Source organism: Salmo trutta, chromosome 12 (genome assembly GCF_901001165.1).
Source record: "Salmo trutta chromosome 12, fSalTru1.1, whole genome shotgun sequence".
NCBI lineage: Eukaryota > Metazoa > Chordata > Actinopteri > Salmoniformes > Salmonidae > Salmo > Salmo trutta.
The window spans coordinates 36,054,242-36,066,898 of NC_042968.1; the positions used below are offsets into that span (position 1 = coordinate 36,054,242).

The following is a 12,657-nucleotide window of genomic DNA, read 5'->3' on the forward strand; positions in this document are numbered from 1 at the left end:
GATGGAAAAGGAGAAGAAAAAGAGTGGAGGTAAGATGAGGTGAGAGGAGTGTGAGGTGGAGGAGGAGAGGGAGAGGAAGATGGAGAGGGAGGTTAGAGTGATGTCAGGAAAAAGAGAGGGAGGAAAATGAAGTGAATAGAAATATGAGGATAGAGAGAGTGTGAGAGGGAGCGAGAGAGAGAGAGAGGCCAGAGTGTTACTCATTATAGAAGCCTCCTGTGGTGGTTCATTAGCTCCCCTCTCCAACCCACTCCACCTCCTCTTCAGTGGAGCGAGGGAAGAGAGAGAGAGAGATAGAGAGAGAGAGAGAGAGAACGAGAGGGGGGTGACAGATGTCTATATTATGCAGTACTACTGCAGCGCTGCTCCTACATGATTCTGCATCAAACTTTGAGGAAAGTAAGTGGTTTACTATTTCTCTCTCTGTGTGTCTCACTCACACGGGCACTCGCATAGACACGTGGACACACACTGACGTGCGTAAACACTCAAACACGCATCCAGGAATAGTCGCATAGACAAGCACACACCCCACCCCCACCACAACAGACCTTGGACCACTCAGAGGCCTCCCAGGCAGTGAGGCAGTGGCGTCCCTCGCAGCCCTGCAGGGCGGGGGGTTTTCCCCCCTGGCAGTACAAGTCCCGTGTGTGGATAAGGGATCCGTTCTGCAGCTGGTACACACAGCCCACCTCACGCAGCTGGAGACCCTTCCCACACGTCACCGAGCACTGGCCCCACTCCCCTGTCACCCACCTGGAGAGAGAGATAGATGTTGAGAGGGGGAGAGGAGAGAGAGAGGGAGGGGGAGAAAGAGAAAGAGGGAGAGAGAGGGAAAGTGAGAGAGAGAGATGATTTGCATTTATTAAGGATCCCCATTAGTTCCTGCCAAGGCAGCAGCTACTCTTCCTGGGGTTTATTATGGATCCCCATTAGTTCCTGCCAAGGCATCGGCTACTCTTCCTGGGGTTTATTAAGGATCCCCATTAGTTATTGCCAAGGCATCAGCTACTCTTTAGAACACCTACTAGGGTTTTTCTTATTTTTTTACTATTTTCTACATTATAGAATAATAGTGAAGACATCAAAACTATGAAATATGGAATCATGTACAGTAGTAACCCAAAAAAAGTGTTAAATCTACATATATTTTATATTTGAGATTCTTCAAATAGCCACATTTTGCCTTGATGTCAGCTTTGCACACTCTTGGCATTCTCTCAACCAGCTTCATGAGGTAGTCACATGGAATGCATTTCAATTAACAGGTGCCTTCTTAAAAGTTAATTTGTGGAATTTATTTTCTTCTTAATGCGTTTGAGCCAATCAGTTGTGTTGTGACAGGGGTGGGGGGGGGGGTATATACAGAAGATAGCCTTATTTGGTAAAAAACAGGTCCATATTATGGCAAGAACAGCTCAAATAAGCAAAGCGAAAGGACAGTCCATCTTTACTTTAAGAGATGAAGGTCAGTCAATACGGAAATGTCAAAGACTTTGAACGTTTCTTCAAGTGCAGTCGCGAAAACCATCAAGAGCTATGATGAAACTGGCTCTCATGAGGTCCGCCACAGGAATGGAAGACCCAGAGTTACCTCTGCTGCAGATGATACATTCATTAGAGTTACCAGCCTCAGAAATTGCAGCCCAAATAAATGCTTCACAGAATTCAAGTAACAGACACATCTCAACATCAACTGTTCAGAGGAGACTGTGTGAATCAGGCCTTCAGGGTCGAATTGCTGCAAAGAAACCACTTCTAAAGGATACCAATAAAAAGAAGAAACTTGCTTGGGCCAAGAAACACGAGGAATGGACATTAGACTGGTGGAAATCTGTCCTTTGGTCTGGAGTCCAAATTTGAGATTTTTGGTTCCAACGCTGTGTCTTTGTGAGAGACGCAGTGAGGGTGAGCGGATGATCTCCGCATGTGTATTTCCCACCGTAAAGTATGGAGGAGGAGGTGTTATGGTGTGGGGTGCTTTGCTGGTGACACTGTCTGTGATTTATTTAGAATTCAAGGCACACGTAACCAGCATGTCTACCACAGCATTCTGCAGCAATACTCCATCCCATCTGGTTTGGGCTTAGTGGGACTGTCATTTGTTTTTCAACAGGACAATGATCCAACACACCTCCAGGCTGTGTAAGGGCTATTTTACCAAGGAGGAGAGTGATGGAGTGCTGCATCAGATGACGTGGCCTCCACAATCCCTCGACCTCAACCAAATTGAGATGGTTTGGGATGATTCGGACCGCAGAGTGAAGGAAAAGCAGCCAACAAGTGCTCAGCATATGTGGGAACTCCTTCAAGACAGTTGGAAAAGCATTCCAGGTGAAGCTGGTTGAGAGAATGCCAAAAGTGTGCAAAGTTGTCATCAAAGCAAAGGGTGGCTACTTGAAGAATCTCAAATATAAAATATATTTGAATTTGTTTAACACTTTTTTGGTTACTACATGATTCCATATGTATTATTTCATAGTTTTGATGTCTTCACTATTATTCTACAATGTAGAAAATAGTCAAAATAAAGAAAAACCCTTGAATGAGTAGGTGTTCTAAAACTTTTGACCGATAGTGTATCTACAATACAAAGTCCATGTGTATGTGTGTGTAGAGTGCGTGTGTTATCATGTGTATGTTTTTTAATATGTTTCTAAATATTTGCTTTGGCAATGTGATAACCCGTTCCATGCCAATGAAGTATTTTCTGATTAAATTGATTAGAGTAAAATTATCAACAGGTTAATGTTGGCAGATATGTAGAAATGAAAGTGTAGAAATAAGCACCATCTCTTTTAATCAACATGGCAGTAAACATTTAATGGCCTAGTGCAGTCAAAAACGTGATTTCCCTATGTTTTATATACATTTCCACACTGTGAGGTTGTGAAAATGATGGTAATTGTCACGACTTCCACCGAAGTCGGTCTCTCTCCTTGTTCGGGCGGCGTTCGGCGGTCGACGTCACCGGTCTTCTAGCCATCGTCGCTCCACCTTTCATTTTCCATTTGTTTTGTCTTGGTTTTCCGCAGACCTGGTTCACATTCCCTCATCTGACTAAATGTATATTACCCTCTGTTCCCCCCATGTCTGTGTGTGGAATTGTTTGTTTGTTACGTGTGGTTCGCATCAGGCTGGTTTGCGCCGGGTATGTGTTTGACCCGTGTGTTTTGTTTATTGTACCGTTTGTGTACTTTGGCGCCTGTTATCACCCATCTCTGCTCTCCTGCACCTGACTTGCATTCAACCAGTTGCGCACAACGTGACAGTAATGCCCTTTTAGTGTAAGAGCTGTTTGAAAATACAGTCTGAAATTTCTGCCTCTTCTGGTGGGATGGAGTTTTGGCAGTAAATTAGTTAATAAGAAGAAAAAGAGTTCCAAACCTCTCTTCCAATAACAGCTAGTTCTCAGTTTCCCACTCCCCACTCCCCACTCCCCACTCCCCACTCTCTTCCAATAACAGCTAGTTCTCAGTTTCCCACTCCCCACTCCCCACTCCCCACTCTCTTCCAATAACAGCTAGTTCTCAGTTTCCCACTCCCCACTCCCCACTCCCCACTCTCTTCCAATAACAGCTAGTTCTCAGTTCCCCACTCCCCACTCCCCACTCCCCACTCTCTTCCAATAACAGCTAGTTCTCAGTTTCCCACTCCCCACTCCCCACTCTCTTCCAATAACAGCTAGTTCTCAGTTTCCCACTCCCCACTCCCCACTCTCTTCCAATAACAGCTAGTTCTCAGTTTCCCACTCCCCACTCCCCACTCCCCACTCTCTTCCAATAACAGCTAGTTCTCAGTTTCCCACTCCCCACTCTCTTCCGATAACAGCTAGTTCTCAGTTTCCCACTCCCCACTCTCTTCCGATAACAGCTAGTTCTCAGTTTCCCACTCCCCACTCCCCACTCTCTTCCGATAACAGCTAGTTCTCAGTTTCCCACTCCCCACTCCCCACTCTCTTCCAATAACAGCTAGTTCTCAGTTTCCCACTCCCCACTCCCCACTCCCCACTCTCTTCCGATAACAGCTAGTTCTCAGTTTCCCACTCCCCACTCCCCACTCCCCACTCTCTTCCGATAACAGCTAGTTCTCAGTTTCCCACTCCCCACTCCCCACTCCCCACTCTCTTCCGATAACAGCTAGTTCTCAGTTTCCCACTCCCCACTCAGTCCTACAGTCCTACAAAATTCTTGCTTGAGTAATTACTCTGTGCTAAGAAGCAATTTTTGCCATTTTAATTGAAAACAATCACAGTAAGGTACTTAATTGTTACCCGTAAATGATTGCTGTTGAGATAAAAATGTCTGCATTGGACCTTTAAGTGTTCTCTGTGTTTAACAAGAGTGGTTCGCTACGCAACACAAAACACAGACAAACTGAGCAATTGAAATACTCTTAAATTCTCATTCAAAACAAAAAACAGTGCCAACACACTATCCTCCTAGTATTAAAAACCACCAAGTGTCTTTTGTATGCTACGATGTCGCCAATGAAGTAGTGTTGACTAATGCACTGGGTCGTGATCAGTAGGGCACGTCGTAGCCAAACGTTTTGAAACAGAAATGGAAAAAGTCCAGGTAGTCCCTCCCCAGTTTCAGAGCATCTTCTTCCAATTGGTGCCTGATGAACATTACCCTGTAGATGTGACAGAGTTTGGGGTTTACAGCGCCAGGCCTGGTGAAATGAGGTCGTAAAGAGTTACAGCCAAACACCTGAGGCCTGTGGAAAACTGGGCCTCTATTTTCCAGGTGATGTAGTAATAAACTAAAGGAGTAGATGGAGAGGTCCCAGTCTGTCTGTCCATCTGTCTGTCTCTCTGTCCGTCTGTCTCTCTCTCTGTCTGTCTCTCTCTCTGTCCGTCTGTCTCTCTGTCCGTCTGTCTCTCTGTCTATCTCTCTCTCTCTGTCCGTCTGTCTCTCTGTCCGTCTGTCTCTCTCTCTGTCTGTCTCTCTCTCTGTCTGTCTCTCTCTCGGTCAGTCTGTCTGTCTTTCTGTGTATGTGTATGTGCATGCGTGCGTGTGTGTTCTGCTTCCATGTCCATGTCTTTTATCCCTCCTCCTCTTCCTTTCTTTACAGCAACGTCATGATACTATCCACTTCCATTCAATATTTGGCTGTACCTAACAAGTCCTGCCTATATGGTAGAGATGCAGCTGACTGATCCACTGAATGGATGCAAAGGGGAAAGGGGCTAAGAGACTGCAAATTATATCCACATCAATGTATGTCTTAGAAACGTATAACTGGGCTGGGTCCAAATACAGGGAGTATTTGTCTACATCCCAAATGGCACCCTACTCCCAATACTACTTTTGACCGGGCCTGGGTCACATGTAGTACACTATAGGGAATAGGGGGCCATTTGGGGCAGGTCCTTTTTCTGTTGCCCAAAAATATATACAATGTCTATGGGGGCTGTCGTATAAAGTTAGCACCGTATTGACAGAATACACTCAAGAATAATTTGAAAGGAATCTTTTTCAATGAAAATAAAGTTAAATGAACAGAAATACAGAACTCTGTGCTCAACTTACTAGCTAGAATATAGATGGGCTAGAATTCTAGAATCTTTAGAATCTAGATTCTAGAGGCTAAAATCTAGACAGAGTGAAACCACAGTTCAGTGAGTGTAACATAAGGGGATTTGTAGCCTCACTCCTCAGCTTGAAATGTGCCCACTCACGTTGACTAATAGCTAGCTTTTTGGTGGCATAACTGACTAAAAACATTTCAGGAGGGCAGACATGAATCTGTGAGGCAGAGGTCCCAGTTGCTTGTCTCGGTGTGAGCTGAAGCGGGAAGAAGTGGAATGTCTCTCCTGGGGAACTCCAGTCGTTCCATGTATTTGAACCATTCCTGAGCTAGCACACCTGATTCAACTTGTCAACTACTTATCAAGCCCATGTTTCGGTGAATCAGGTGAGCTAGTTCAAAGCGACAACAGAAGTCTCTACCCTGAAGTTTGAGTGATATACAAGTACATTAGTGGGAGTCAGTGTGAGGCCGGTTCAATAGGACAGACGGCACTCTGCCTTTTATGTGGATAAGGTAATAAGACACTTTAAACCACTTACATCTCGCACCCTATTCCCTATATAGTGCACTAATTTGACCAGTGCCCTATGGAAGTAGTGCTCTATATAGGGAATAGGGTGCCATTTGAGATACAGCCCAGTTTCTTTGAACAGAGAGATCAGTGGTCTGGTTTAAATGCATCAGCAGTACAGCTCAGAAACATTCCTTGCTGCACGTTCCTCTAATGTAAAACTCTGCCTGAGTAGGACATGAAACACACTGTGCATGCATGCATGCTGACAGGCACTGGATGCTGACAGGCACTGCATGCTGACAGGCACTTGACTGCACATGTATTCTGGATCCTCCTTCTATAGCCAATTGAACTCAATGGAGCTGTTTTTTTATAATCACTCAGAAACAGGATGATGCAATCTTTTCATCATCCTGTTTCTCATTCAACTATTCCTGATACAGTGTGTGTGTGTGTGTGTGTGTGTGTGTGTGTGTGTGTGTGTGTGTGTGTGTGTGTGTGTGTGTGTGTGTGTGTGTGTGTGTGTGTATACCCATGATTATAAGTGTATGTGTGCATGTGCTTGTGTTTGAAGTGTGTCTCACCTGTACTGACAGGGGTGTGAGTTGCAGCGTCGTACTTGGGGTAATGGCCTGTTCTCTGGTTGGCAGAGGCTGTCATTCACCAGAGTCATGCTCTTATTGACCAGCCTCATACAGGACACCACTGTCCTCCTCTCACCTGGAAACACACACACACACAGTTATAATCTGAGGTATACAAACACACACAAATTACAGTGAAAGAGAGTGACAAAAAGAGAGAGAGAGAGACAGAGAGAGAGAGTGAGACAGAGAGAGAGAGAAACAGAGAGAAAGAGAGAGAGAGAGAGAGACGCTGTCTCAAAAAACCTTCAAACAGCTTTACACACACAAAACACATGGAGTTCAAGCCTCTGTCTCAACCGGCATAACCCTCCAGTGAACTACATCATAGCCTGGTCTAATGCGAAGGTAATTACACAATAAAACTCAGTTAATTAACACTAAATCAGAAGACTGAAGTCCTATATTTGGAGCTGAGCTGGCCCCTATCCAAACCACCACTTGCTGGGTAAGGCCCCGACTACTGTGTGTGTGTGTGTGTGTGTGTGTGTGTGTGTGTGTGTGTGTGTGTGTGTGTGTGTGTGTGTGTGTGTGTGTGTGTGTGTGTGTGTGTGTGTATGTGCATGCGTGCGTGCGTGTGCGCAGGGCTCGAGATCTGGGCTTTGTTCCAACTTTATGAAAATCCATCCTTTCTCCTTCCCTCTGGTCAGAAGTTGTGCAGTATATAAGGACTAGTGTGTTTGTGTTATATTGTGTTAAGTGCACTATAGTATATAAGGACTAGTGTGTTTGTGTTATATTGTGTTAAGTGCACTATAGTATACAAGGACTAGTGTGTTTGTGTTATATTGTGTTAAGTGCACTATAGTATATAAGGACTAGTGTGTTTGTGTTATATTGTGTTAAGTGCACTATAGTATACAAGGACTAGTGTGTTTGTGTTATATTGTGTTAAGTGCACTACAGTATATAAGGACTAGTGTGTTTGTGTTATATTGTGTTAAGTGCACTACAGTATATAAGGACTAGTGTGTTTGTGTTATATTGTGTTAAGTGCACTACAGTATATAAGGACTAGTGTGTTTGTGTTATATTGTGTTAAGTGCACTATAGTATATAAGGACTAGTGTGTTTGTGTTATATTGTGTTAAGTGCACTACAGTATATAAGGACTAGTGTGTTTGTGTTATATTGTGTTAAGTGCACTATAGTATATAAGGACTAGTGTGTTTGTGTTATATTGTGTTAAGTGCACTATAGTATATAAGGACTAGTGTGTTTGTGTTATATTGTGTTAAGTGCACTACAGTATATAAGGACTAGTGTGTTTGTGTTATATTGTGTTAAGTGCACTACAGTATATAAGGACTAGTGTGTTTGTGTTATATTGTGTTAAGTGCTCATGGGTTTCTACTATATGGCTCAGAAATGACTAAATCTGGCTTCCCACTACAAAATATATGTAACAGGTTTCATGTTCCTACATCGTCCCAAAATCCTGTGATGGGAAATGTTTTATGAACACTGTGTACAGGCTCCCTGACGGTTATGCCACCCCCCACCCCATCCCTTAGTGTTCTTCTCAGAGCAACAATGTATCGGCAGAATTCATTTGGAGGGAAAACGACTCATAATATTTACTCTAAAAGCCAAAAGATACTGGAAGAGTAATAATGAATTCTGGTTACCAAGGAAACAGAGATTTGTTCCACACACACAGTGAGACGTGGACTCTCCTATGAGGACTTCAGGTTTTCCTCATATTTGAATCTCTCCAAAAGTGGGCAACAAAATGTCAAGTAGAACTCTATGCTAAATAGGTTTACGCACATAATATTTGCCAGGGATACAGTGCCCCCAGTGGCTCAGTTGGTAGTGCATGGTGTTTGCAGGGGTATAGGGTCCCCAGTGGCTCAGTTGGTAGTGCATGGTGTTTGCAGGGGTATAGGGTCCCAGGTGGCTCAGTTGGTAGTGCATGGCATTTGCAGCGGTATAGGGTCCCAGGTGGCTCAGTTGGTAGTGTATGGTGTTTGCAGGGGTATAGGGTCCCAGGTGGCTCAGTTGGTGCTGCATGGCGTTTGCAGGGGTATAGGGTCCCAGGTGGCTCAGTTGGTGCTGCATGGCGTTTGCAGGGGTATAGGGTCCCAGTGGCTCAGTTGGTAGTGCATGGCGTTTGCAGAGGTATAGGGTCCCCAGTGGCTCAGTTGGTAGTGCATGGCATTTGCAGCGGTATAGGGTCCCAGGTGGCTCAGTTGGTAGTGCATGGTGTTTGCAGGGGTATAGGGTCCCAGGTGGCTCAGTTGGTGCTGCATGGCGTTTGCAGGGGTATAGGGTCCCAGGTGGCTCAGTTGGTGCTGCATGGCGTTTGCAGGGGTATAGGGTCCCCAGTGGCTCAGTTGGTAGTGCATGGCGTTTGCAGCGGTATAGGGGTCGAGGTGGCTCAGTTGGTAGTGCATAGTGTTTGCAGGGGTATAGGGTCCCAGGTGGCTCAGTTGGTAGTGCATGGTGTTTGCAGGGGTATAGGGTCCCCAGTGGCTCAGTTGGTAGTGCATGGCGTTTGCAGGGGTATAGGGTACCAGGTGGTTCAGTTGGTTGTGCATGGTGTTTGCAGGGGTATAGGGTCCCAGGTGGCTCAGTTGGTAGTGCATGGTGTTTGCAGGGGTATAGGGTCCCAGGTGGCTCAGTTGGTAGTGCATGGTGTTTGCAGGGGTATAGGGTCCCCAGTGGCTCAGTTGGTAGTGCATGGTGTTTGCAGAGGTATAGGGTCCCCAGTGGCTCAGTTGGTAGTGCATGGCGTTTGCAGGGGTATAGGGTCCCAGGTTGCTCAGTTGCTAGTGCATGGTTTTTGCAGGGGTATAGGGTCCCAGGTGGCTCAGTTGGTAGTGCATGGTGTTCGCAGGTGTATAGGGTCCCCAGTGGCTCAGTTGGTAGTGCATGGTGTTTGCAGCGGTATAGGGTCCCCAGTGGCTCAGTTGGTAGTGCATGGCGTTTGCAGGGGTATAGGGTCCCCAGTGGCTCAGTTGGTAGTGCATGGCGTTTGCAGGGGTATAGGGTCCCAGGTGGCTCAGTTGGTAGTGCATGGTGTTTGCAATGGCAGTGTTTGGGGTTTGATTCCCACGTGGGACCATTACAAAAATGTCTGCATTCACTACTGTAAGTTGCTCTGGATAAGAGTGTCTGCTAAATGGCTGAAATGTAAATGAAATGTAGGCAACTAGATTCAGCCACGGGATGATTTTAGTCTAAGCGGTTTGTCGGGGGGTGTAACATAATTCTAGTCATTTGTACACTGCAAACTGACCACAACTAAGCTCAAAAAGAGGTTGTATTTAAAAATAATATTAATTTCATACCTAGACTACATTGAGACACCATCACATACTGTATGTCTTTTATTTGTGGGAATACTTGGGAAAAAACACTTGCATGCCTGTTGCCGACCCCTGATATATGCCATTTCGCAGGCGCTTTTATCCAAAGTGACCTACAGTAAGGACCCCAGCGACTTTCAGGAAATAACATTGATCAAATTTGGTAAAACCCTTTAAGTCATCAGACAGCTGGCTGCCTACAACAAATTAACCACTAGCTGGCTACAACAAACTCACCACTAGCTGGCTACAACAAACTCACCACTAGCTGGCTACAACAAACTCACCACTAGCTGCCTACAACAAATTAACCACTAGCTGGCTACAACAAACTCACCACTAGCTGGCTACAACAAACTCACCACTAGCTGGCTACAACAAACTCACCACTAGCTGGCTACAACAAACTCACCACTAGCTGGCTACAACAAACTCACCACTAACTGGCTACAATAAACTAACCGCAAGCTCTTTACAACCAACTAACCGCTAGCTGGCTACAACAACCTAACTGTTAGCTGGCTACAACAAACTAACCGCCAGCTGGCTACAATAAGCTAACCACTAGCTGGATACAATAAGCTAACCACTAGCTGGATACAATAAGCTAACCACTAGCTGGCTACAATAAGCTTCACCCTTGACATTGTTAAAGCACTCCAAATGAGTGAACATACAAACAAACGAAAGTGGTTAACCAAAACCAGCACACACCCTCTCACAGCTAAATGACATATGTTACCAATGATTCAGACTGAACAATGCATTATAGCTAATCGGTCACTGGCTAGCGATAAAACCGCTGGTGTCATGGTGCTGTTTTCACTCTAATTATGACCAGACTTGCTTCGAGAGTTACTTCACTTCATAATTGGATGGATTTACTTTAGTTCATAACTAAATAGTTTTACAAAGTAATCAACCTTTAAAAAAGAATGTCATTGATTGTGTTGAGATGAGTGCAAAAGCAAATTGAAGTACAACCTACTGATAATTGTAACTTATTTTTGAAGTCTTTTTTCCACTGGTTGAGATGCAACATCAGTTGAATTTATAGTGAAGGGTAATCTACTCTTAAGGGTTAAAACAACATTAACTAGCCACCTATCCATCCACTTTACATCTACTGCTAGATGATGGTAAAATACTGTTGCTCTGAGTTAATAAAATAAATGCTTTTTCCTCAAAGTTTTTTTTAATATCACCAGAATCAGCTCTAGATATTTGCAGTCTCAGCAATGAACTGAGAATTGAATAGGCAAAACTAGAGATACGTACTGTATGTGTGCAGTGTGCTGTCCACTGTGTGTGTGCCTGCATGAGAGTGCACGTGTACATGCACGTGTTTGAGTGCCTTTGTTTGCGTGTATGTTCGTGGGAACCCAGTTGAGATTCCCACAGTGGGAGCCAGCTCTACCTGTCTGGTGTGCTCTAGTTCAGAGGTTAGAAGTTGACCAACACTGGGCCTATTTGTCTCCCCCAAGCCCCAAAGGCCTGTCCAACTAACCCTCTGACATAGCCTCTAACACGTCTCCAAGCCCCATCCCACTACCTTGGGGGGACTGAAGGGGGAGGGGGGAACTGAAGGGGGAGGGGGGAACTGAAGGGGGAGGGGGGAACTGAAGGGGGAGGGGTGAACTGGAGGGGGTTGGGGGGGACTGGAGGGGGGAGGCTGAAAGTCACTATGCATGAACCCAAGGTCAACAGCTATCAGAAACCCTGCAAAGACTCTCCTTGGGATGTGTGTCAGTGTGTGTGAGTCATACCTCCTCCACACTGTACGTTGCAGTCTTGCCAGGAGCTGTGTGTCCAAAGGTAGAGGTGCTCTGGTGCTCTCTGCTCCTCACTGACATCATCACGTTCAGTTACGTTCAGAGACACTGTGTACTCATAGTGTATCCCGTAGGTCTGGTCATGGAACAACAGCACCTAGGGGAGAGGGAGTTATGTTTAGAAACACTGGCTTGTTATGTTCAGACACAATGTCCTGATAGTGTATAACATAGAGATGGGTTGAGAGACTGAGTCATGCTCAGAGACACAGAGTGAGTGAGTGAGTGAGTGAGTGAGTGAGTGAGTGAGTGAGTGAGTGAGTGAGTGAGTGAGTGAGTGAGTGAGTGAGTGAGGAGAGAGACAATATATAGACATCATATGACATTTGAAATGTCTTTATTACTTTGGAACTTTTGTGAGTGTAATGTTTACTGTACATTGTTTTCACTTGCTTTGCCAATGTAAACATGTTTCCCATGCCAATAAAGCCCCTTGAACTGAATTGAGAGAGAGGAAGGAAAGAGACTTAGTTTCTTTAATGAGCCATCCTCATGAACTTAAAAACACCTTATTACCCCCCCCTGTGAGCCCCCCTCCTAAACCCATAGCACCAAACCTTAGCACAACCCCAATAAGAGTACAATGCACAATCCAGATCCACATTACAGATGTACATTTAACCCGCCCTCTCTAGCAGAACATACAGCCTCCCCCAAGCCCCCACTCATCCTGAAATACTTTGTAAAGGAAAGAGAGAGAGGTCCACCTCTACAAGGCAGCAATCCCAACTTTTGCCAGGACCCTGAAGGATGTCACCCTCAACCACAGCCCCAGAACCTCAAACAGGAGCAACAGAGCAACGGACACCCCGCCCAGACCA

The 12,657-nt window shown here is 45.2% G+C and overlaps 1 protein-coding gene across 3 annotated transcripts in view; it reads right to left on the reverse strand.

Annotated features, from left to right (window-relative positions):
* Positions 1–12,657, reverse strand: part of LOC115203456 (A disintegrin and metalloproteinase with thrombospondin motifs 17) — a 235,254-nt gene that overhangs the window by 18,695 nt on the left and 203,902 nt on the right. For all 3 annotated transcript variants that reach the window (XM_029768142.1, XM_029768140.1, XM_029768141.1), the window contains 3 exons: positions 11,771–11,933; positions 6,634–6,769; positions 552–756 (listed from right to left, as the gene is read on the reverse strand). In XM_029768142.1, coding sequence (XP_029624002.1) covers positions 552–756; positions 6,634–6,769; positions 11,771–11,933 — 504 coding nt within the window. The remainder of the gene's footprint in view (positions 1–551; positions 757–6,633; positions 6,770–11,770; positions 11,934–12,657) is intronic.